We start from the raw sequence: 25,942 nt of genomic DNA, 5'->3' as shown, positions 1-25,942 counted from the left end.
AAACTTGTGTTTCTCTTCGGATTCGGCTGCTAAAAGACTACAATTGATGTAGTGTTTCCATTTCATGGGACACCATTACTGTTCTTCCGTTAGGTTGGGTCACCAATGCATGAGAAGGCCAGGGCTGTGTGCTACTCATTATCTAAGGGGGTGCCCCCATCATGGACTGCAATAGAAGTACCTTCTTTTCTGTAGTGCCCCTCTTTCCCTTATAGAGGAATTAAGGGAAGAAATGAAGCAAAGGGTGTTTTATGGATGTTGTTGCTTTATATAAGCTGCAGAATAGCTTTGTGGTCTTAATTTAAAACCTCTTGTAGAGAAGGGATTCTTAGGAGCAGGAAATAAGAGGTGTTCCATGTAGGCAGCTGAGCAGAATGAGTGTGTGATTCTTAATGACTCTTGAGACAGTGCTGAGGAAGTAAGGATTGTAGTGTTTTTGAAAAGTTGCCTGTAAATCCTGTTTAAGTGGAGAAAAGATTCTCATCTTCTTATTTTTGGAACCAGCAGGGTTTCCAGCTGCGTGTCATTTCGTGAACTGAGGTGATTATTCAATAATACTTTGCAAGTCTCTTGATGGAATAATTCTGATGAAGTTAAAATGGCTGCTGAAGGACATGTCACACTATTTGCCAAGTGTTATTTGTCTGTGTAACCATATTAATCCATTTAAAACATGAAATTAAACTCTTTGTAAACACTTTATTAGGTTTTCTCAGAGTGAAAATATGTCACCAAACTTCAGATTGCCACAGCCAACCAAATTAATAAATATTTATTGAGTGCCTACTCTGTGCCAGGTTTGGTGCTAGGTAAAACAAAAGGAATTTTTTTTTTCTGCACCCATGTTGCTCAGTGTCTGGTAGAAGAGACAGATATTGCAACAAAAGGGCTCATGGACACATGTGAAACTACAGCACGGGTAAGTGTTATGCAGGAAAGGCACATGGTGCTATAATAGCTCCTAGGTATTCAAGGAAGGCTTCCTGTGGAAGTTGCATAAAGCTGAGGTATAAGTGATGAAGAGATGTTAACTAAGTAAAGTCTAAAGGCAAAACTCCTCAAGGATGGCAGACAGCATCTTCAAAAGAGTGTAGTGGAGGGGGCAGTACAGAATAGGTTTGGGGTGGATGGAGGGGGTGAGCACATGGTACCAAATGGGCTGGAGAATCAGGGATGAAAGCCTATGAAGTTTGTAGACCATGGGAAAACTCCTGGTCTATTTTAAGAGTAATGTTATGCTATAATAGTGAGGGTGGGAGTGATACCATCATGTCTCTGCTTCGGAAATATTACTGCTGCTGCAGCATGGAGGCTGGATTATAGAGGGGCAGGAGTTCACGGGGCAAAGCAGCTGTGAGGTTCCTGTCAAAGTCCACATGAAAGGTCCAGACACAGGATGGGGCTATGCCTTGTGGTTTGGTTTAAAATGGATTCACAGTGCACACACTCCCACCAGAATCTCTCTGCTATTCGCACCACCATGCACACGTGGAGCTGATGGTTTATAAGATGTTTGAGAACCTGTTCTTTACAGTCTAGTCCGTGGTTGTCTTCTCTTGCTCTACATCAGGGAAGATAAACAGCTTTTTAATTTATGTGCCAATTCTGGCTGATTGATGGTGGGTGTGGGTAGAGCACTTTGGAGGGGTTCGAAGTCCCATTTGGGCTTAGGGAGACAGAGAGCTCCAGAGCTTTGTGACGCCTTCCCTGGGCACAGAGCCAAGTGCTGGCTTCCTTTCTGTGTCTCCTTGCCTACTATCCTTATCTGTGTGGTGCTGATTCTCAAATGTGTACGTCGTAGGTGAGTTCTTTCCTGAACTGTAGGTCATTTTTCCAGCTTTCTATAGGGCATGTCTTCCTAGATGGCTTATAGTAACTCAAACTTACTGTGTCTCAAAATTGACTGCATTGCTTTCCTATGTCAAAGTGATTATTTGTGTAATATTCCCTATTCTAATTAATGATGGCATCACCATCATTCCTGGTTCCTAAGCAAGAAACGCAAGACTCACCCTTGTTTCTTTACCTTTCCCCTTAGAGAATTTGATAAAAGCATCCTGTCAGCCTACCTTGTAGATGTCTCTGGACACCTGACTCTTCTCTCTACCCCATTACCATTGCCTGCCTTCAGTCTCGAGTGTTTCTCTGAGAGGTAAGGAAGTCACGCTCCCCTAGCTGGTTTCTCATGTTAACATTCTTCCTTAGTCCTGGTAATTTTTTTTAATTGCAAGCAGATTTATCTTTCTAAGTCTGATAATCTCATTGTCTGTGGACAGTCCCTTCTTATAACGGCAATAATCTTTCTAGCATATAAAGCCTTGATGGGTGGACCTGCAGCTTCTCCCTGATGTCACTCATCCCCCTTCTCCAAAGCACTCCAGTTGTCAAACGTACCACACCTCTTGCCACTCCTCAGACTTGCCACACTCCTTCATGACTGTATTTATCTGCATAAGCTCTACCTTCTGCCTGGGATCTCCTGCTCATGCTACTTAAAATCGTACCAATTTTTAAAGACTCCATTCATTTTGCATGCATCTAGCTTTTTCTTACTGAGGTAATACAATAAAATGCACAGATGTTAGCATAGAGCTCGATGCATTTTGGCCTGTGTATACACTCATGTAACCATCACCCAGATCAACATATCAAACATTCTCACTAAATTTTTCCCTTACACCTACTTCACCCATCCCTTTCCTCCCCTCTGGCAGCCACCACCCTGTTCTCTGTGTCTGAGTCTACTGCTGTTTTGTTTTATTGATTTACATAAAATCATATGGTATTTGTCTTTCTCTGACTTATTTAACTCAGCATAATACCCTCTAGGTCCATCTATGTTGTAAAACTCAGTTTCAACACCAAATCTTTCTGTTTGGTCTAGTTAATTTCTCCAGGGAGGAGTCCTTTCATTTCCTGCTGAAAGTGTATGTAAGTCATCCTTTTGTTTGTAAAATGGTACTTCATGTCCTCCCTCCACTCTGTCTTTTCAGAGCCCTCTTGGTTCACACGCGCCATAGTGAGAGGAAACTTCCCTTTTTCCGCCCAAAGTGCAGGTGTGGGATTTGCCTCAGCCCTCATCCCCACTTTCATCAATGTTCTTTGTCTCTCATTCCTGTGCTTCTCTGGGATTCTGTACAGCTATGGACCAAAGGTCACATTTGTTTTTCCTCTGAATACTCTCAGTTTTCTCACATCTACATCAATTTACTATCCATCCACTTGCTTTCCATCTTCTAAAATTTGATTAACATCTCTCACTTACAGTTGTATCCATTCTATTATTGCTGTATTATGATCACATTTTAATTTATTTTATTCACTGTTTCCATTTACTCCATTTATATTGGCAGGGTTTCATTTATTCAATCTATCATGCTTAGTCAGAACCTGTGTAGTTGTTTTCTAATTTTGCTCTTTGGTATATATGTATCTATCTTTGAGGGGATCTGTGAGCTTCAAACAACATCAGGTAATAGTTTACAATATATGTTTATTAGGGTAAGGAGCTTTCGGAAGCATCCCAGTTCTGTCACTCATCACACCCCCACACACCCGTGGTCCCACCAACCTTCCTGCAGTTTGGAGTTTGGATACAGTTTTCTAAAGGTGGTTGTTGATTATTTTCTCTGGGCTTGGAATTTCCTTCACCCTAGTGAAAATCTCTCTTTAAAATTTGATTCAAGTTCCCTTTATTCATTTCCCAATTCAATACCAGGGTGTTTATTCATGCGCTCTCTCTTTAACCTCCCTCTAAATGCCTCTGTTGGGTTCTCGTAATGTCTTTTGCTTTCTTGATTATAAGATTTGTTAGTGTATCTTAATTTTTATTTTTGTGCCTCATTTGTAAACTAGGCTTACTTTTTGAGGACAAGGTCTGTGTTTGTTTGTATTATCTCCATTCTCTGTATTATAAAGTAGGCCCTCAGTATCTATTTGTTGAATTGATGATGTCATGGAGCCCCACTCCTGAAGAGATCTGTTTTCCTTGCTTTATCTCTGTTAACAGGAGCACTTTCTTTGTTGCAACCACCCTATGGGCTCTAGTGATTAGGAAAAATCTGCACGAAATACATGTATATATGGAACACAAGGTTACTGAGGGTCAAGTACATGTGCATGTTCTTGTGGCTCAGGGCAGCTTGAGGAGCCTTGAAAGTACAATTTAGAAATTCTCAGTTTTATTACTGCAGTTGAAACACATTTTATGTTGAAGCAAATGGCTAATTGTTGAGACTTGGTTGATTATTAAAGCGGTGGCCTCTTGTTCAATTGATGTTGATGTTGCAAATGGAAAACATTGCTAAAAATATCATGAATGCTCTGAAAAAAAACAGTACAAAAATAAAAGAAAAAAGCAATTAGTTGAACAGCTGTAAGCATTTTTTGCCAGGATATGTATTTTCCAATATTTGAGTATGTTGGTTCACAAGTTTTTACTTAGGGTAATAACATTACTCTGAAGAGGAAATAATAAAACCCAAAGGAAGAAAATTTCTATATGCTAGATATTTTTCTAAGCATTCCTTTTCTTCCCTACACCTTTAATCATACACTTAGAAATCTGCAATATAGAATATCAAATAATCTCAGGGGCCCAGGAGAGAAAATAGGGAGTCAATATAGTTAATCATATAAAGCTCAGGCTCTGGGCTTAGTTGCCTAAGTTTGAGTCCCAACATCAGTGGCACTAACAGTGTGAACTTGGGGAAGTTATTTAATCTCTATGTATCTTATTTGTAAAATGGGGTCATCAAGATAAATCTTAGTGTTGCTGTAGGAGTAGATGAGGTAATACCTGTAAATTTCTTAGGGAAATGCTTAGCATGTCATAAGCATTCAATTATTGCTATTACTCTGTTATATTCTTAAGGCCAAATATCAGTGTTGAACCTTTTTCCAGGCATGATCTCAAATCTTCATTTCCCCCCTTGTACAGCAGAAATCATACTGATCTATATTCACATCAGCAACCCAAAGAACTGGTGCCAAGATCCCCCATGTGTGCTTTGATTAATGCTTCTTAGTATCTGTATTCTCTACCTCCATTCAAGCATCCAAATTTCAGCTCTCCTTGAAGAAGTGGTCAGTGCAGGAGTGTGTCCTTTTGTCACTATCCTGCTTTTGTTTCCTATATCACACGAATTTTTATCTAGGCTGCGCTCTTTAAATTTAAACTTTCAGCAGCCTCAAACAGAAAAGCAGAAGTCAGTAGGTTTGTCACCGTACAAGAATTTTTGACCAAATCTCCATACAATAGTACCTCTATTATAAAACCTAATTTAAAACATCAGGAATGGCTTCCTACAACCCTGCTGTGGCATGAAATGCCATGGAGTTGGTGTGATATATCATTCTGTACCTAAGTAGCAGCTGTTCAAGGGCTTGAGAATGATTTTTCTAATTCATGTAGCCCCTTCCTCTTTTTATTTATACTGTACTTTGCTCAGTAACATTGCCTTTCTTATGTTGTATAAAAGAAAATTTCAGCCCTGTCTTGATGAATGATACAAATTTCAAGATTTGAGAACATAAATTCATACATATGCATACTTCCGCATATGCATACCTGTGCTTGCTAAAGTGACAACCTGTGGAAACTTCTCTGATTGTAGATGAACTAGACTGAAATACACTATATAAAAATAAGCCACTAAAGCTAGTATTCCAGAAGGAACAAGTAGATATCAGGGCAGTAGAATCTACAATAATGGATAGGCTTACTGAACAAACACCTTAAGAGGACAAGTCTACTAAAGAAATGTAATATGATTTCCTTATGATAATTTTTTTCTGAATGAAATTACCAGGTCTGCTAAGAGGTAAAATGGAAGGCTGAATACCTACCTCACTAAGACTTTTAGAAACTCTGAAAATATTTTAGAACATAGCTATCCAAATAGTCACTGTAGGACTGGAAATATGTTTTAGAATGTAGAGAGAACTGATCTAAAAGTAGAAGAAACAGATACTTCTTTAGGTGAAGAAAATTAATAGCGTTGTGTGCTGAGATTTGGAGGAAGGAAGTGAAGGGAGTGTACAAACCCAGCAGCAAAGAAATGTGTCTGTTTTCAGAAGCCGACTCAGCAGTTGTTGAGTGAAGTGTTTTGCTGTGGGAGAAGTAGGGCAGCAAGCTTCCAAGCAACTCTCAAGCATTGTCTGTATTCCCGAAGGGTCGGAAGTGGAGGATTCCAAGGGAATTGCGCTGTGATCCCGAGGGAGGCCTAGAATCATATATCCATAATGGGAAGGCATCCTCCATACTCAGCAGCCATTGCAAGTGTGTCCATGTTCCAAACAATAAATCCACCTTAGCTTAACTATGCAGGAAAGAAACTTATTAAAAAATACATGGCCCATCAGAGAATCTCCAGTAGATTTAGGATGTCTGGCTGAGCCACTAATCAACCAGAAACAAAGCCCCAGACAGACCTTACAGCAGAGACACCACCATTTAGTGCAGACGTTGTAGTTTCACTAATGATACTGGACTAGATGCCAGAAGTTCTGGGATTTCTGACCCTGAAAAGCCAGATACCTCTGCTGCCGTGCCCACTGAAGGATAGATTACATCTGCATCTGCTTCCTTATGTCTCCAGCTTCCCAGACCCAAGTCCTGTACTGGTGCACCGTATGCTTTTACCCAGCTGCAAGCAAGGTTGGAGGTCTGGCTTCCATGTTAAAGAGATGGGACTCAGATTGTGCGAGAATGTTTAGACAAAGATTGTTCAAAAGATGTTGGATTGCAACAAACATAACAATATTCACCAGATCCCCAAACATGATAGTTAAATGCTATAGGAGAGGGGTGTTACCAGCTTTGTATACCAGTCATTTAATTAATGCTATTTTGTATTTATCAACTATATTAATAAACTGCTGTAATATGACTATATGCTTTGGAGTTTTGGCTATGTCAAGAGTGCTGAGAGTGGAAAGAGAATATGATCAAGGGTAGAAAAATGGTTGGACTATTCACTTGATCCTTAATATATTCAAATGGGAGAACACTTTGAAGGTCATTAAAATATGAGTATGAACACATTTTGTAGTAGAGAACTTGCAACCCTTATTTAGATAAACTCAACAGTTTTCTCCTTTGCTCTTCACTGAACCATGTCGTACATAATGATACCATAACAACTGTAACTTTATTCCATGTATTTCCTCTCATATCTGTCTCTGGTCTGTTTTGCATTAGGTCTAGTACTGATACATGGTCAGAGATGAAACTGCTGAATAAAATAATGGTATTGAAGTGTAAACAGGGAGTCTGGGGTACACTCAACTTTTTTGAGACAGATTTCACAATTATGAGCAATGTTTTTCCCGAATATACCTGTTGGCATTATGCTCTGTGAGAGAAAAGAGATGGAACAAAGAATTAGCCATGGGTGGGAATGAGGCAAAGGGAGGGAATGATGCCGTGTGACAGGATTTAGGCGAAGGAGAAGCTGGCCACGAGGAAGGCTCATGCCTTGGTTTGTATGCTTTTGATTGGATGGCTGGTGAAATGGCTACTTATATGAGGCTAGGGTAAAGTTGACTCAATTGTCTCCATTAATCTTTTCTTTCAGATAATTTTTTAATGCCATCTCTAAGAATGCAGTTGAACCTTTTAGATAGGACCTTTACAAATTTGAAGTAAAAGGGTTATGTTGTGATTTGGAGCATGTTACATGTTCCACTATGTAGCACACAAAAATACATGGACTATCTGTTAGAATCCCTTTGGGAAATGATTGAAGTGTTTATTTTAATATATTGAGATATTAAAGGCACCCCTTCTCAACAAAAGGAAGCATTCTGCTTCTAACTAAACCTTTGTTACAATGAATGAAATGATTCCTCTAAAACTGATTATTATAGGATAGATTATTATGGCTTTATTAAAAGCACTTGTTACCTAAATGCATGTTTTAAGGACCCATCCATTACCAGAGATCACAGAGATCTCAAACCAGATTGTATTTATGTTCAATTTCATGTAGTGGAATGTGATTTATCACAGGGTCAAAGCCTAAAAGATGGCAAAAAGAAAGCTGATTTTCAGGACTGCAGTTGAAGTTAATACTCAATGTTTTACAAGGTCTTTTATATAAGGATTTGAATGATGCTAAATTCCTGTTTGTCAGTAAGACAGAAACCTGCAAATAATTTAATATGTCTTCTGTTGATAGAAAATGAAACTGGAACTTGCTACTCCATTTTTACTTTAACTTCCAGAAAATTAAAAGCTAGTTTTCCCAAATTCTAACCCCTGTTCAACTGAGGTGCCTGGGGGCAGCCACTGATCTTCCCCAAACACAAGTCCTAGTTTATTCCTGAGGGTCTCAACTCACACAGTGTTAAGTTTACTTGAAAATACTTTTTTCTAGTAAAAAATTACATATATATTCACTGCAGAAAATTTGGTAGATATAGTAAAGTGTAAAATGAAAAAAATCAATAATTTCTAATTCAAGGATAACTACTGTTATTACATTATATACTCTTTAGTATGTTTTTACATGTTTGTTAGTGACCATGTATTTGTTAAATATGCTTAGTGACAAATATTGCCTTAATTAGGATCCTACCTATCATATTGCTTATAAAACTTTTTTATATCAAAATATATCAAAAGCATATATCAGTACATCAAACTACATCTAAAGTATTTTCCCAACTTAGAAACTGTGCTTCTAAAACATTTCTTGGCTACATAGTATTCCACTGTAATGGGAGACAAAAATTAATTTTAATTCTATCAATACAGGTAGACATTTTATTATTTCCATTATTTTTGTAATTAATTTTGAGATAAACAACCTTATAAATCTGTTATTTATAAGGATAATTTTAATTTCTGTTACAAGAAATAAGATTGTTAGATGAAAGAGTATGGATATCTGTGTATTTTTAAGGATATATCTATATATTACCTATGGCTGTTTCTTTATACCTAAGGGTTGGATTACTTTACTTTCCCATCAACAGACTACTGCTTGTATCAGTAGTCTGTTTCTTCATGCTCTGAATAATTAAATTCTCAACAGCACTAGATTGGTGAATTATAGTATTTTGTTTCAACTTTGACTTTGACTAATTTATTGCCCAAAACATACTTTTATTTTTACCATTTTGTTGATGTATTCTGTATTCTTTCCACTTGTTTCATTAGCAACCCAAATTTCTGGACTCACATTTAGAACTGAGCTCCAGTCTTGACTCTGCTACTAACTGTGGGAACTTGATGAAACATAACCTTTCAGGACTTTAGTTTTTTCTGTAGATAACCTTAAATATATTTTGGCATTGATATAGGTTTGAGATAATTCAAAAGGAAAGTTTGATTGTGTCACTCTGTTGTTATCATCCCTTTCTGGCATCATGTGGTCTAGAGGGAAATACCTATTTTGGGCACCTGTTCATTGCCGTTTCTTGCCGCATGAGGCAGTGCCAGCTGTTTAGCTGATAGGTGAATTCTATCAACAGAGTATGAGGTAGTTTTAGCACACAAGCCTTGTGCCTCACTGGGTTGTGTCAATCTGTAGTTTATGGTTTAGCGTTTACTAGTATACTATTGGCAAGCTCTATGCGTTTTTAGTCTCATGGTGAACATTACTCAGGTGGAGAAAGCCAGTAGCTAGGTACCAACTTTGAAAAAATGAGCAAGTGATCTCCTGGGCACCTACCTGGACCAGCCTATCTCAGAGAGGGTCTTGAAAAATAAATGAATTCTATATGGAGTGTAGTACAAACATAGATTACTCTTGCCTGTATATTGTCAGTGCAGTTAATCTGTGGTGGTTTTCAAAGTTGAGTAATTACAAAGAGTAGCATGTTTTCCATGAACGAATTCCCTCCAGGTGGTCTGTTGTCATGGACTTGGTGTAAATGCATGATTGGTCTCCTGGATTCTGGTGAATGTGGTTTCAGAGCTCTGACATCAGTACTACAGCAAGGTTGGTGGAGGCCCTCAAGCTGACTCAGAACCAGCAGCAATTATGTGAGCCTCAGGCAACTGCATTCTTACACCCGGTACCAGGGATGAGGAAGGTGTGACGATCTGCCGCGTTACTAGCTGGAACCACAGTTTGGTCATGAAATAGTTTAAATTCAGAACACAGACTGTGGGTAATCTGTAGTGTGGCTTACTCATACTCATTCACATTCATGCACAGAAGAAACAACACAACTGATACCATCTTTCAGTAAAAGAATGGAAGTATACTGTTTTTTTTGATACAGACTTGATATCTATGCCTCAATTCATTTAAAGTATGCTACCTACTTGATTTCATATTTTTATAATTGGTTTTTCCAAAAAAACCTCACAGCATGGCATCATGAGAAAATAAAACCTTTAATGCCAAGAATCAGTGAATTGTTAAAGACTATCTTTGCAATATAGGTAATGCAGAGGATTCATAGGAATGCCAAGGACCTTAAGAGCTGTGCTAGTCCATCTTTTGGCTCCTTGGTGGTATTGAAATCACATCTATTGACATGATTGTTTTCTTTCAATTAAATGTTTTCTGCATAGGAAGTTTTGTGGGCTTTTTTGAATTAAAAGCATCTCAATTGCCTCATACATCTCCTTAGATAATCTCGGGGTTGTACTAAACAGTTACTCAGCATTTCAAGCAAAGGATTAGTTTTTCCTGGGGATCATCTCAGGCTCACTGGGCTAAGTAATTGATTGGAATGTTTTGTTTTTATCTGAAATGTTCTCTGAGCAGCTCTTTTGCTGTAGGAGGTCCCCTTAAAAGAGAAATCTTTTCTGAAGGAGGTTTGGTTGGGGGGGAGGTTAAGAAGAATAAGAGTGCACTTGGTGGCCCAGATGTCAACACAACAACACTTCATAAAGGAGAGAGTCAGTAAGTGCTTCGGTCTGACCTTCATCTGCCCACTGACGTCAGTATGGAGGTGTGAAGTGATAAGTATATCGTATATGTGACTTTTCGACTAACTGTGTTTTCTTTCTTCCTTAACTGAGCTCTATTAATTCAATTCAGCTATTGCTGCTGTTGAACCAAGGAAACTTTTGCCAGTGGACACTATTTCCTGCTGTATAAACACTCCAAATATACTAGCTTTCTTAGAAGCTTTTAAATAAAGACACTATTTACTTTTGGACTTGATAGATTTATAGCTTTTTGATATGGTAAATATTGTAGGGTATCATGAAAATAGGCACTTACTTAATTGAGAGTAATACTTTGGTATATTCATGTTTCAAGTATTTTGGACATTAGGACAAATGGTTTTTCTGTTCAGGCTCTGCAGGTCAAACTCAGTTTTCATGAAGCAGGATGTAGGCTCAAGTTTTAGAAGTTAGGAGTAGCATTTTTCTATCAAGTTGGAAAGACACTGTTAGACAATTTGGGCCAGCAGATGGCACTCTCACCTTGGTCCTTACGTACAGAGATGTTGGGGCTTATGGAGACTTTTCTCTCAGAAACTGTTGAGGGTTGCATATGCTTTTTTTACTTGAACACAGTTTTACAGAAAGCAGTAAAATTATTTTTACTGTTAGAAAAGTGGAAGAATGGACAAAGCCATTTCTATAGATAGCCTGCTCAATTATTAGCACGTGAAATAGTTAAGATCCACATGGATGAAAAATGCACTTCTCGCAAATGCAGGCTCTATATTGTATCGGCGTCTTTTCTTCCCTTATTTAAAACTCAGAATCTTAATCTGATCAACCCAGCTGGGTGGACAATAGAATGAGAACAATATCCTTCTTTCCCTTTGTTTTTGAGATTTCCTAGTATCTTGGAATCATAGACTTTTAGGGCTTCAAGGAGTCCTAGAGGTTCATCTAGTTGAATACACAGATTTTAGGTGAGGGAACCATGACTCACAGAGGTTAAATAATTTGTTCAATCGAAAGGTAGAAGCACTCACTTTCAAGCAAAAGCAGAAATTGGCCTTCCTTCTGAGCAGAGCAGGCACCGTCCCCTGATGCCGTACAGTTGTGTATGCCTCTGTGGTCTGGGACGGCATGGAAGGCAAGGGGGCTTTGGCCACTTGCCTTACTGGTGGAGACTGGTATGTCGGCCACGCTTTGTCTGCTGTTGCTTTGCTTTAAACACTGCTGCACAGAACAGCAAAGGTGGTAGAAGTGCACCTCAGATACTTGTGAGTCCACAAATCAGGCAAAAAGGTACGGCAGGGACAGCCTTTCCCCAGGGTAACTGCTCATTTTGAGAGGGCTGCACACCTCCCTAATCACAATTAATTCAATCAAAGGGCGGCATCCCTAGACCTAGGGTAAGCTCCCCTTTGCAGGTTTAAAATGTCAAAGCCCCGAGCCAGCTCCTGAAGCCAACGTCGCGTCAGTTCATTTGCAGTGGAGCAGTTTCTGGAGCTCGGGAACATTCATAGAAGGCGTTTGGGATTAACAGGGCAGGATTTCCGGTTAGCCTGAGGCAGGGGGGGTCGGTAACAAGCCCTTCTTGACGCAGTAAAGGAACTCCAAGGTTTTCAGCGTGACACTGAGATGCGAAAAGCATCTCACTTCCTTATTGTTCTGATTCAAATTACAGACGGATGGCTCCCTTCCCCTGGCTAGCAGGACGTCCCAACTCAAGTTGTTTTTTCAGGAGACCCTCCCGCCTCCCTCCATCTTATCAGAATAGCAAAGGAGCCGAGGGGTCTGAAATGAACCAGAAATACTGGACAAAAGGGCCTCTGTTCTCTTTGCTGGTTGTTGGCTTGCTGAGGTGTTTGCTGTTTAAGCTTGCGTGGGCTTGTTGAAGGTGGTTCCCATTGCTGTTCCCTCCCCAGGGGCCCCCGCAGTTTGAGGCTCCCTGCCAATCACACAGAAGTCCTACTGCGCGCGTATTGGGCGGGGCCAGTGTGCGGGTGTTTCTATCCCCAGCCTCCCACCTCCACTGGAGAGCATCAATTCCAGCAAACCCAGCCCTTCTCAGGGCCTGTTGGGGAAAAGACCCCCAAGCTCTGTGCATCTGAGACCATAGAGCTTAGTCTACCCCAGTGGGTCTGAAACCAAAGCTGGTTACTTTTCTCACATTGAGAATTGAGACTACAAAGGCATGTCTGGGAGAGGAGAGAAAAAATTTTAAATTCTTTTTGCCTATGGATTTTTAGCAAGAAGGGCAAGACAAATTTTAATTTTTTAATGACACAGCGTGTTTCATAAGACCACACTTTATTCTAGCCGTAAGTTTTTAGGATGGGTGAAAATATCTGAGTTGGGGGGAAGGAAAATTAAAAGTCACGGAGGCTGCTGCTTCTAGTTTTTTCTACTAACCAGGTCCCTGAGTACCTGCTGGGTGAAAAATGGGTTGAGTTTAAGTGGAACAACTCCATTAAGACCTGAGTGTGTAGAGGAATAAAGATCAGTTGTTCTGCCCATAGGAGTGCGCTGCGCCTACTGTGCAGCTGAGAAGGATTATTACTGTTTATTGTTCTATTGCCCAAGTTGATTTCTTACCCGAAACTCTTAGCTTCCTTTAAAATGGAATTCACAGGTACGGCCTACTGACTTATGCCCAGGGAATCCTTAAGAATTCCCTGGTTAATTTATGCTAAGCGCTTTATCCTAATCAATAGCAATACTAATAAGGGCTATTAAGACATCACATAGACAGCTGAGCCCTCCTTCCCCTTTTTTGTTCTTGCTGTGTCTCCTAGATTAGGATCTGAGATGAATGTAAATTGGAGAATTTACTGAAGTGAGGCACAGGGAAAAAAAAATCATTTCGGGTATGCTCACCTGCCTCCCCAAATGTTAGTAGGACAGCTGAATTTCGGGGGTGTGCCTCATCTTCTGCGTCAGTCCTGATGGCTGCGGTTGGGTGTCCAGGAGGAGGTTCGTACCACTTTGTGAGGTCAGTTGTGTGCATCTCTTCCCAGCCCTGTGCTGAGGGCATCATGATGGTGGCTTGAAATCAGCCACAGGGGGAGTGAGGAGGGATGAAGGCTTCAGATGACAGCTGACTGGTAAACAGGTATCAGCGCATCCCTGCCTAAAAAGCACTTTTGAACCTGTTTATGAAAGAATCTATTTTCACAAAATCACTGGGAAGGCCTCGAGGTTTTTCACTTCAACCTCGTATGAAAAGAGAATTTCACCTTCACGTGCAAGTCCACAGAGAGAGTGGGTGATTCTAAATGGGAGGACCACTCATGGCCTTCCCTTCAGCATGTATTGATAATTTCAAAATGCCACCAGTACATTTGTTTAATGCAAGTTGATTGCCCATGTGCCGATGACAACATATCTTTAGAATGTGCCACAATTTCACTTGCTGCAAAGAAAGATGTAAGAAAGCAAGCAAGAACATTTTCTGAATTAATGTTTTAAAAAGGTATATGGTGAAGCAACCAAGGAATCCATCAATAGATGAATGGATAAAGAACATGGTGGTACATGTGTACAGTGGAATATTATTTAGCCATAAAAAGGAAAGAAATCCTCCCATTTGTGACAACATGGATGGACCTAGAGGGTATTAGGCTAAGTGAAATAAGCCAGGCAGGGAAAGACAAATACCATGTGATTTCACTTACTTGTGGAATCTAAAAACAGAACAGAACAAAAATGAACAAAATACCAGTAGACTTATAGACACTGAGAAGTGATTGGTGGTTACCACAGAGGAGAGGTTGGGGTTAGTTGGAGGGAAGGGTGGCAGGGATAAAAGGGCACAAAATATAAGTTGGTGCCAGGGATGATAGTACTGCATGAAGAATATAGCTAATGATTCTGTAACATCTTCCTATGTTGACAGATAGTAGCTGCACTAGGGGGTGTGAGGATTTAATAATATGGGTACCTGTTGAACCACTGTGTTGTGTACTTCAAACCAATGTAAAATTATATATTAACTATACTTCAATAAAAAAGAAAGGTGTATGGAGAGATAATAAAGAGTACCATTTGAACTCTATTGCAGGTAACGTCTATTTTTAGGAAGATTATTTGTACCTTTATGTTTTTCCCTCCACCTTTTTTTCCTCTCTGCTCATTGAGATATGTTCTGTTAAACTGAAATTATTTGACAATTATTATAGATTTAAAGGAATATTGTGCTAAACCTCAGGGGATGTGAGTGTATTAAATGGAATAATGAATTAATGGCTGAAAAGCATTATGCTATTTGAAAGAACATTTTCCTTCTTCTCCTAAACACCATCATCTCCATAAACAACAACAAAAAGAATGGTGTATCAGCATAAATTGCATCTTTATTTCCATTAGAACCATGGCAAAGGGCAAAGAAATGACTTTCTATATATTACTCTCCTATTTCATAGTGGGATTGCTAATTAATATATATTTTCAGTTGAGGATTCTGTTAAGTCTGCAGGAAGCTCAGGTATCAAATATATTTGTTGGAAAAAAAAATTAGACCTCCATGGGAAACTAAATAAATGGCAGAAGCCTTTCCTAAGATGTGGAACCCTCTATCATTGCTGGTGTTCACACTTCAAGGACTATCAGCTGCACAGCCATGGGCTGCCCAAGCAATGCCTCCCAGACCCCGAAGGAGTTATCCATATAGCCTTCTAGCTTTAGAAATATCTTACGTTGGCTTTATTCAAATATTGCATGATCCATTGTGAACCACAGATGTATGGGAACCCTGAGCCTCCATTCAGAGAGGGAGGTGAGGCCCTGAGGGAGTTCTCCAGATGTGCGTGTCCATACTGCATCCTCTGTGTCAGCAGATGTGCCTGGGTCTCCTCCTCCATCCTGCCAGGAGGGAGTCTGGTTAGAGTATCAGAAATTATCATGCAGTTTATACTTTATAGTCTCTTCTTCTTGTGTCTTCTAGCCCTCAAGTGGTTACTAGGATTTTATCCCCCATTCCTTATATCTTCTTAGGAGTGAAATTGTGGAAATTTGAGGGTTAGAGTTACATGAGTGACTGGGTTTTCCTCTGAGTCTCAGCTTGTCAGATCTTAATGATCATAGATTTAGGTACATGTGATCCCGAAGTCTATGTAACCTTGAAATCTAATCTCCCTAACCCAACACAGTGTAAGAAAAATGCTCAGCATTTCTGACACATTATAAGAATAATGCTGTGAATTTCTGACATATGGCTTTTTATAAGTTAAGAGGTTTGATTATTATATTTTCAGACATGGAGGCAGTTATTTAACACATTTCTTGAGATATAAGTATGTGAAACAGATCAAGAAGAATTTGAAACTATAAACTACAAATAAGAATACCTAGCATTTACTGTCTGCTTTACCTGTGCCAGGGATTGTGACAGGACTTTGAAGAGAGAACTCACTGAGAAAAAAACCCACACATTTCCTAAGTTTTACAGCCAAGATATTGATAGGACATTGGGTCTCAGTCTGTGAGCTTAGACCTCTGTAACATAGCTCTCACATCATGCAAAATGGTATAAATGGGCACCAAAGAGATGGCTGTGGAGTGGTTCAAGGAGGGAAGACATCTTGAAAGACATAAATTTGGAGCCAATATTTTTGACATATGTTCCTGTGGCTTAATGCCATTGGGTATATTAACAATTTAAAGTACAGAGATTTACAAATTTGAAAATCATAAATTGTGGAAGGAGCAGATGTCATGTGTACTAATAAATTTATAGGCACAAGTAATTCATCACCATTTATTATTCCTTTATCTCTCCCATCAACTGCTGCCAGAATTTTCATGAACTGTTGTTCCAGCTCAAATACCTCCCCATCAGCACCTTCCCAATCTTAGGTTCACAAATTCATATCAGTCACCTCTTTTGCAGTTGATCAACAGAATACTTTCATGATCTTAGCCCTTACTCTGATTTCTGGCTTACTGTAGTTTCTTACAGATACTCGATGAATGAATTCTAATGAAAGATTGTCTCATTTTTGTCTTCAGTTCTCTTTGTTGTTTTCAAAGCCACATTGTTTTTGTTAATCACATTTTCTCATTCCAAACTCCCTCTACCCCTCTTCCTGTAAAGGGGAGGAATACATAATATTGAGCTCTTAGCTCAGTGCGAATGAGAAGGGTAGGAGGCATTCTGACAGCCTTTCCAAGACTTGTGCTGAATGCAGTTCAAAGATAGGAGACTTAACCCTCTTGAAAGTGAAAAAGTTCTATTTGGACAGAAGGGCGTCCTGATTCTCATTTGTGTTTAAGTGGTGCGTGTTGGAAGGTTGTTCTATCAAGGGCTGCCAGATAGAATCTGTTGATGATTTGACTCTGAAAGTATTCAGAGGAGTGCCCGTAGAAGTGGTCAGGAATTAGCTAAGGGCATCTTTTCACTGGACAAATATACTTCTTTTTGGACTACACTTATGACTTTCCTAAAGGGACATTGTCCCATAATGTTTGCACAAGTGCTTCCTGTTTGTAACTTTGCCAGAAAACTGTGTCCTCTGTGATTCTGCTTACATACCCAAGCTTCCTTGAGTTGCCAACATTTAGACATCACTAATGACCTCACTAATGCCGTTTGATAAAACATTTGCATCATTGCTTCTCTTATATCTTGCTCTTGACACATATCGGAATGTCTGTACTATATTTCCCCACATCCTTCATTTACCACATATTTGTTTGATGGGGTGTTTCTGAGTTGTTAGTGTTCTGTACTTTTAATTCCCTTTTGGCTGGAACCCACATGTGTGGTTTGCCAGGTCATGAGCTTTGCACCTTGGCAAGAGCAACTCTGCTGAAGGCAGCACACTAATGAGGAGTGTTTCTTATTCAGACACGGCGTGCCGTGCACCTCCCTGCCTCGCTGTTACTTTGCTCCTTTTCCTCTTTGTGCTTCCGAAACATGAAGGCAGGTAGTTCAGCCTGAGAAGTGTTTGCAACTACTGTCCTTTCTTGGGCCATTTCTAGCGGATGTCATTTCCACAGTGGTTCTCTTCTACGGGTTCTGAGTTGGCTATTCTCTGGAATCAGTTACTTTCTTAATAGAAATAGCTTCTGCCTCAGATCGCAGTCACCTCATGGTCCCTCCGTCCTGATAACGACTCTCTTATCTATTTACATTCCTGAATGACAACTTTATCTCGATGACTGGGCTATCTGCTGCTTAATTTTGGTTTTATTGAATCCCCAGATTTATCCCAGTGTAGTTTGTCGATGTCTAACCTATCTCAGAAATTCCTATAGGAATATTGGCCTGAGACTGATAGAGGGGGTCCTTAGTGATTCACTCAGCTTTTAACTCGTGCTTTTGTTCTGTTTGCTGTGATCTTTTTTTTAATGTAGCTGACAGAAACATTACGGGCTGCTTTATTTTTCCAGCACTCCCAGGTAGTTTTTGAAAACCTCTTAATCAAGAATTTATCAAGTTTATAGTAAAATATACTGAAAGAGGTTATGGTGAGTTACTCTGTTCATAGGGTCATCTAATAAGCATAATCTCTAGCTTCAATTCAGGTAAACATTAAATATACATTAAGAAAAGCAACATTGCAGGCATATACGTCAGCTTATTGTGCTTTGCCAATACGGCTTTTATTTGTTTTACAAGTTGAAGGTTACATAGAGCAAGTCTGTTGGTGTTTTTTTTCCAACTGCATTTGCTCATTTTTGTGTCTCTGTGTCACATTTTGGTAATTCTTACAATATTTCAAACTTCTTCATTATTATTCTGTTATGATCTATGATCAGTGGTCTTTGAGGTTACAATGGGAGCCTTAAGATGGCTCTGAATTGCTGCATCTCATGATAAAACTTGAAAGGATGAGTTGCTACTTATGGATGAGTCAAGAAAGTGGTCCCTGGAGATGGAATCTACCTCTGAGGGAGATGCTGTGAAGACTGTTGTAATGACAACAAAGGATTTAGAATATTGCATGAACTTAGTTGATCAACAGTGGCAGGGCTTGATAGGACTGACTTCAATTTTGAAAGAAGTTCTGTGGGTAGAATGCTGTCAAACAGCATCGCATGCTACAGAGAAATCATTTGCGAAAGGAGGAGTCAGTCAACGCAGCAAACTCCATTGTTGTCTTATTTTAAGAAATTGCAATAGCCACCCCAACCTTCAGCAACTGTCACCTGGATCAGTCAGCTGCCATCAACCTTGAGGAAAGACCCTCCACCAGCAAAAAGATTATGACTTGCTCAAAGTTCAGATGACAGGTAGCATTTTTTTTTTTCTGATTTTTTTTTTTAACCATACACATTCCTGACTTTATTTTTATTTTTATTTTTTCTTGTGATGAGAATTTAAAATTTACTTTCTTAGCAACTTTCAAATATACAATACAGTATAACTATAGCAGCCATGCTCTACATTCCATCTCGAGGACTTATTTATTTATTTATTTATTTATTTTTTGTGAGAGGGCATCTCTCATATTTATTGATCAAATGGTTGTTAACAACAATAAAATTCAGTATAGGGGGGACAACGCTCAATGTACAATCATTAATCCTTCTCAAGCCTAATTCTCGTCAGTCTCCAATCTTCTGAAGCATAACAAACAAGTTCTTACATGGTGAACGAATTCTTACCTAGTGAATAAATTCTTACATGGTGAACCGTACAAGGGCATTCATCACAGAAACTTTCGGTTTTGATCATGCATTATGACCTATAAACAATCAGGTCAAATATGAATATTCGTTTGATTTTTGTACTTGATTTATATGTTGATCCCACATTTCTCCTATTATTATTATTATTTTTATTTTTAATAAAATGCTTAAGTGGTAGGTAGATGCAAGATAAAGGTAGAAAACATAGTTTAGTGCTGTAAGAAGGCAAATGTAGATGATCAGATGATCAGGTGTGTGCCTATGGACTAAGTATTAATCCAGGCTAGACAAGGGCAGCAAGACATCCACGGATGCAGAAGATTTCTCTCAAAGCAGGGGGGTGAGGTTCTGAGCCTCACCTCTGTTGATCCCCAAATTCTCACCTGATGGCCCCCCTGCGACTGTGCCTGTCTTAGGTTGTTCCTCCCTTGAGGAATCTTGACAGGTAGCATTTTTTAGCAATAAGGCGTTTTTAAATTAAGGTATGTACATTGTTTTAGACATAATGCTTTTTTGCACTTACTGTAGTATGGTGTAAACATAACTTTTATACATACTAGGAAACCAAAGAATCCATTTGACCTGCTTTATTGTGATATTTGCTTTATCGCAAGTAGTCTGGAATCAAACCTACAATATCTCTGAAGTATGCCTGTAATTAGCTTTTTTTTTTTACTGTTAACTGTTTAATATACAAATGTACAGTTTGATTGTTTAAAGGGGTATGTACTATGTAGCTGTAACCACTTTTTGGTTAACTTCTAAATATCCTCATCCCCAGCTTTATAGTTGTGTCCTAATTGCTCTGAAGTAGTGTTTCTCATCCCTGGCTGCATATTTGAATCATTGGGGTGCTTAAAAAAAATTGCCCAGCCCCATCCCAGATATACTGAATTAGAATCTCTGGGTAGTGGGAACTGGGTGTTTTAAAGAATACTTCCTATGTGATTCTAAAATGCAGCTCTAGCAGAGTACCATAGTCTCAGCCAATCAATGCACTATGACATTTCCCCTGGTGGCTGTTATTGACCCACTTCTTAAGGCAGGGATGTGTATTACATTTAAAAACAAAGTGAATGAGGAAATATGTGGTCCCAGTTGCTGCTGGCTGTCATCTCATGACCGGCCTTAGGATGAAGTTGATGGCTTTGGACAATAAAGGAAAGACAGTCATCTCTGAGGACATCTTCAAGCCATTGAGTCTGTTAACCCTGAAAACTTGCCATTGGACTTCCTGATCTGTGAGAAAATGAACTTCTGAGTCAAGGAAACTGGGGTCAGAGAAATTAAATGACTCATGGAAGAAACTCAAACCCAAGTCTTACAGTTCAGTGTTCTTTCTGTTCACTCTATGACGATCCTCAAGAAATGAGTACAGAAGAAATGAGAAAGTCAGTCTCTTTGAGAGAACACAATTGTTGGAAACCTTATCAAAAAATTACTGTAATAAACTCTGACAAGATGATAGCATTTACAAATAATTTTGACATCTGTTATTTCTTCTTATGCTCTCAAAAATCCCTTAGATTGATAGGCTATTATTATACCTACTTTGCAACTGAGGAGATTGAGGCTCGGAGAGGATTTACTATTTTCCCAAGGTGATCCAGTTGGTAACCAAGCTGGGAGCATGATCCAGGTGTTCAGAGTCAAACTCCTTTTTGCTGTACCTCTTGCTGTGAATGGTCTTTATGTTTTGGAATTCCATCAACTCTTCCTGGATATAGAAACACAAGGATTCAGAAGAGGCTAACACTATACTATCCCCAGGAGCAATAGTGACTAACAATACACACCAGTCTAATCTATATTGGGAGTTGTGGATTTCTGTTTTTATATCCGAAGGGGCATGCAGTTCATGGAAATTCTTGAGTTCAAGGAAGGGAAGTTTTGTGTGGGGAGATAAGTGTCTGGGGCTCCTAGGGAGGATTTAACCTGGATTAAATGGCACGACACTATCTGTCAGTGAGGACTGGGTTCATTTGTGGGAGGAGGAGGCACATTCCTGCTTTATTCCTATATTCATTTTATTGTCTGATCATGTGCACTTTTATTTCATCCTTTTCTGGATATAATAGGCAATTCTTGATGAACACAGAATGTGCAGATATTCCTGTTATCTGTGTTCTAGAACTTTCTACTCTTTCCTCAGTCTCATGAAATTCAAGGCAAACCAACTGCCTCCATCTATAAACTAAACTGTTTCTGCAATGAGTTTTCCCCTAATTTCCCACAGGCTGAAAAAGAACAGTCTAGTAATTTTCCCCTTGTATTGCTCATAATTCTGGGAAGATAGTAAACCAATTAAATAGTGCAGCTGTACAAACATTGTAGCTATAATCTATGAAGTTTCAGATGGTGAACACATTTTCATTGTCTTCTCTCCCCATATGGAATCTCATTGTTTCTTGTAATTATATTTTTTAAATGTGTTTATGTAAGCTGGAATATTCCTTAGCTAAAGTAAATTTAAGCTACACTTGAAATATTGAAATGAATTTTTTGAGGGGAAAAGATTTTTGGGAGAAAATTTGTTTAGAATAAATAATAGTCTTTGGGAATGGAAATGATAAAATTTCTGAGTCTAGTCTAGACTATGTCAACATAAGATTCTTTTGCCATGTTTTTTCATCAGTTACTTAGTGGGACCCCCCTCTTGGGATGGGTGTCTGCTAAGGGTAAAATCATTGCAGTGAACATCTATGAGCATTTAATATAAAGCAGAGCCCGTTTCAAGCACTTTACTTGAGTTGTGCTATTTAATCTTCAAAATGACCTGAGCATTTGCTTACCATTCCCATTTTGCAGATAAGGAAAAGAAGGTACAGGGAGGTGAGTAAATTGTTCTTTGTCATCTAGCAAGTCAATGATTAAACCCAGACATTTTGACTTCATATCCATACCATTAACTATGAAGCCAGATGCTTTATTATCTTTCTTCAAAAGGAAGCGACCCATTTAATTGGTTTGGTGACCTCTTTCTTCCTAGAACCACTCACTGGTCAACCAATAACTGTCTTCAAGTCTTCAAGTGACAATGACACAGGTTTCCATATCTCATTACCAAAAGGCAAACCAGGAGAAATCATTTCCTGGAAGCAGTTAGAGAAAGAGCAGTAAGTTTTGCAGTTTTATTTTAAACATGTGGACAAAATTGCCTGTTAAGTTTTTTTTCTTTCACTTCTTGATTAAGACACTTTCACTTTGCATGTAATCAAAAATAGAACCATCTGTTGAACATTCCATACTTTTGACTTTACTGAGTCCTTCTAAAAAAATAATTCATTGAGTCTCAACAAATCCATTCTTTTTTTTGCAGTTCCTACTTAGTGTCTAGGAAGTGACAGATTTTCAAATGACTTGCTCTCATCATTCATTGTTCATAGGCCGTGTATGTTAGGAATGTAGCTTTGTTCCTCAGAAGTAGTGGACTAGTGGTAGCTAATGATGAAAGGAGTACCATTCCCTTAGTTCTTGTTTTTCAGTGTTGTTGGTGAGGAAAAATTTTCCTCTGCCCTTCAAGGTTCTTCTTGCTAGTCTAAGAATCAAATTGACATGAGACAGATTAACAGGAGAAAATCAGACTTAATTTTGCATTTATGGAAACCCCACATACATGAGAGGTTCAAAGACAGAAAGGTCTTTGAACTTTGAGCTAAGGAATGGGATAGGATCCTGGAGCTTCAAAGGGGAGGAGGGCAGTTCGCAGGGCAGTATGAAGTGGAGATGTTCAGTAATTAGATGTTTTGCCCTGCCATACAGATAGATCATTCAGATAAAATTTATCTCTGTAATAACCCTGATTTTTGGAGAGGCCCCAGCTTAGATTTTTCTGGAGAGTTAAAGGAGGGCTAAAAGCTTTTCTCGAGCTCTCAAGGTCTTGATTGCCTTCAGGTTAAAGTAGTTCACATAACAAAGTGGCACATTTTGGGGCAGTCTGCCCTTGGCCTCAACAGTATAAATCTAGCTTTTCCCATGTGTATTTTAGATTCTTTAGGGATGGGACACAGAAGATAAATGACGTCAAAGCTCGTGCATTTAGAGAGCCGGAGCTTGGGTCTCTATCTTAATTTAGAACACATCCAGCTAAATTTCCCTCACTTTCTCATCTTAATTGCACTAAAAGCTTGTAGGCACCAACTCAACCAAGAAACTGTGCTCTGAAGTGTCCTGCTTCTTGAAGGGCTTGTCCTATATATATATTTGAAAAAGTACCAAATGTAAGATGTGTTATGTTCTGAGGACTTGAACTCCCATTCTGGTTTCTGTCAAACCCTGTAGATGTATGACCAGGGATGCGAAAACTTTAAGAAGCCGAGTCACACCAGCTTGGCAAGAGAGAATGCTTGGCAAGCCTGGTTGCTGATTAGCCAGGATGCCCCACCTTGCCCCTTGGTTAAGGATTGCCTCTGTTGAACTGTTATTCCTATGTCTCTTGAAGGAATGTTCCTAGAAACGTCCTTTTGAAATCTGATGCTGCATTTGCATTGGGAATGTCGTTCAGGAAGTTGCCTGCAACGTGGCTGAGTGCCCCCGTAGGTAAGTCTCCTGTGAGAATTCCCGTTTAGCTCTAAATGCCAAGAAAATTTCTGCTTTCACGGAGTAACCATTGCATCTTTATTTCTCCCTTTTTAACAACAAAAATCAGTCCAATTTGTTTTCCCCTTTGACTACCTTCGAGATAAAAATGAATTATATGCACACTTCTTATCTGAATACTTGCTTTAATCCCACCCTAGACATGCCATAAATTTTCCCAGGAATGACTTACTGTTATTGATAATTTACTATTTTATTAGATGTGTGTGTGTGTTGCTTAAAACTTTTTATGAGACATAGTTGGGGTATAAAATATTTATAAATCCATTAAAAAGTCTATAAATTGACAAAATAACAGCTGGGTGAGGAATGGGTTTTGTAGTTTATCTGGGAGAAACTTGAAGAGGCTAGATTTCTTCCTATAAAAATTCTTTTTATTCTTTCTGTTAGGGAGGAGAAAAAAATTCTCTGTATCCTTTTAGTTTCCTAGCTGGGGACATGGGAATCAAACTGACAAAAGACAGATTTGCAAAAGAAAAGGTGGATTTTAATTTTTGTATGTACATGGGTGTTCACAGAAATATGTGACTCAAAAAAGGCAGTTAGGATTTGGGGCTTGTGTATCATCCTAATGGGAGAAGTGTGCTTATGGGAAAAGGGCAAATAACTTTTTGGGAAGATAAATGGGCTCTTAGAATAAATTGGGGATATGAAACATTTGTGACAATGTTTATTTAGGCAATTTCTTATCCTGATGCCAACTTTTTGTCTCTGGTGATAGGAGTCAGTCTTTCCTGGTTATGAAACTCCCCAGGGAGTGGGTATGTGACAGATGAATTCTTTTGTTTTAGAAAAAACAAACTTCTCTTCACAGTGCTATATCCTGGATCTTTCTTACTTCCAAGGAACATTGCTTTCAGGAAAGGAAGTTAATCTGGGCAGATGATTTGACATTACAATGTTTGAGGTTTAGAGTGGGCTGCAGGCATGTGTTTCTCCAGGTGATAGTTCAGTCAGGTACTTCAACACATCCTTTCTTAGCTAGTAAGAGTGTTGTATCCTCTGATAAAATTTTCAGAATGCAGGGCTTACATTCTTATTTCTTCAAGCTCCCTGTCTCTGTACTGCAGCTCAGCACACAAACCTTCAGGACTATTGTATTTTCTGACAGCTCATTTACTGTTTTTTCTATTGTGAATCTATTCTCCCTTCTTTAGGTGATAAGTTTGTGCTCTTCTGGTGTCAATCAACACCTGTTTGAATAAGACCAGCACTGTTTAGCACTTTTCACTTTAGGGTAGAGTGGCTGTTCTTTTTCAGAGTATATATCAAAAGGAGCGCTTTCTTTTTGCACTTTTACTTTGCCCTAGATTTGTTTTGTTTCTGTTTAGGTGCACAGGCCCCTAATTAGTTTGTTCCTGCCAGGAAGAGAGAGTTAAGTACTGAAATAAGCAGAAATTAATCTAAATACATAGAATTTACTCAATTAAAATACATTGTATCCTACAAAGTATGTTGTAAACATTATCAAACCCCAAGTACATTTCCAGTCAATCTTTAAGTCTCCATCCTTACCTTGGTTTTTACCCAATCATTTCCCATTTGTACTGTCATTAATTCCTAATCTATCATTTTGCTACATTTCTAGGACTGCTGCAAACCATTCATTTGTCCTGCATGTGGACTATGTGATCTTTTAAAGGTAGGAGAGCATTCAAAGTCAAAAACCCTACATGGTTATTCACTAACCTTAGAGTAAAACTCATTTCATGGCCCACAAAGCCCAGCAGGACTTAGCCCCTGTCCTTTACTTGCTGCTTTCCACCTATGCTGGCTGCTTTTCTCTTCCTCTAATTTTTGCCTACTGAGTGTTTGCCTTACCTGGGCAGTCATTGTCCAGATTACCTTATGGCTAGTTTT

At 39.0% G+C, this 25,942-nt stretch overlaps 1 protein-coding gene across 2 annotated transcripts in view; it reads left to right on the top strand.

The window, feature by feature from the left end:
- AEBP2 (AE binding protein 2) overlaps positions 1-25,724 on the top strand; it is a 254,470-nt gene extending 228,746 nt beyond the window's left edge. For both annotated transcript variants that reach the window (XM_073223402.1, XM_073223401.1), the window contains 3 exons: positions 2,039-2,152; positions 23,925-24,022; positions 25,671-25,724. In XM_073223402.1, the coding sequence (XP_073079503.1) occupies positions 2,039-2,152; positions 23,925-24,022; positions 25,671-25,714 (256 nt within the window). In that variant the 3' untranslated portion in view covers positions 25,715-25,724. The remainder of the gene's footprint in view (positions 1-2,038; positions 2,153-23,924; positions 24,023-25,670) is intronic.
- Positions 25,725-25,942: the final 218 nt, after the last annotated feature.

The sequence above is a fragment of the Manis javanica genome, chromosome 15, assembly GCF_040802235.1.
Source record: "Manis javanica isolate MJ-LG chromosome 15, MJ_LKY, whole genome shotgun sequence".
Taxonomy (NCBI): domain Eukaryota; kingdom Metazoa; phylum Chordata; class Mammalia; order Pholidota; family Manidae; genus Manis; species Manis javanica.
The sequence above is the reverse complement of the archived record's forward strand: the minus strand, read 5'-3'. Positions and strand labels throughout refer to the sequence as shown.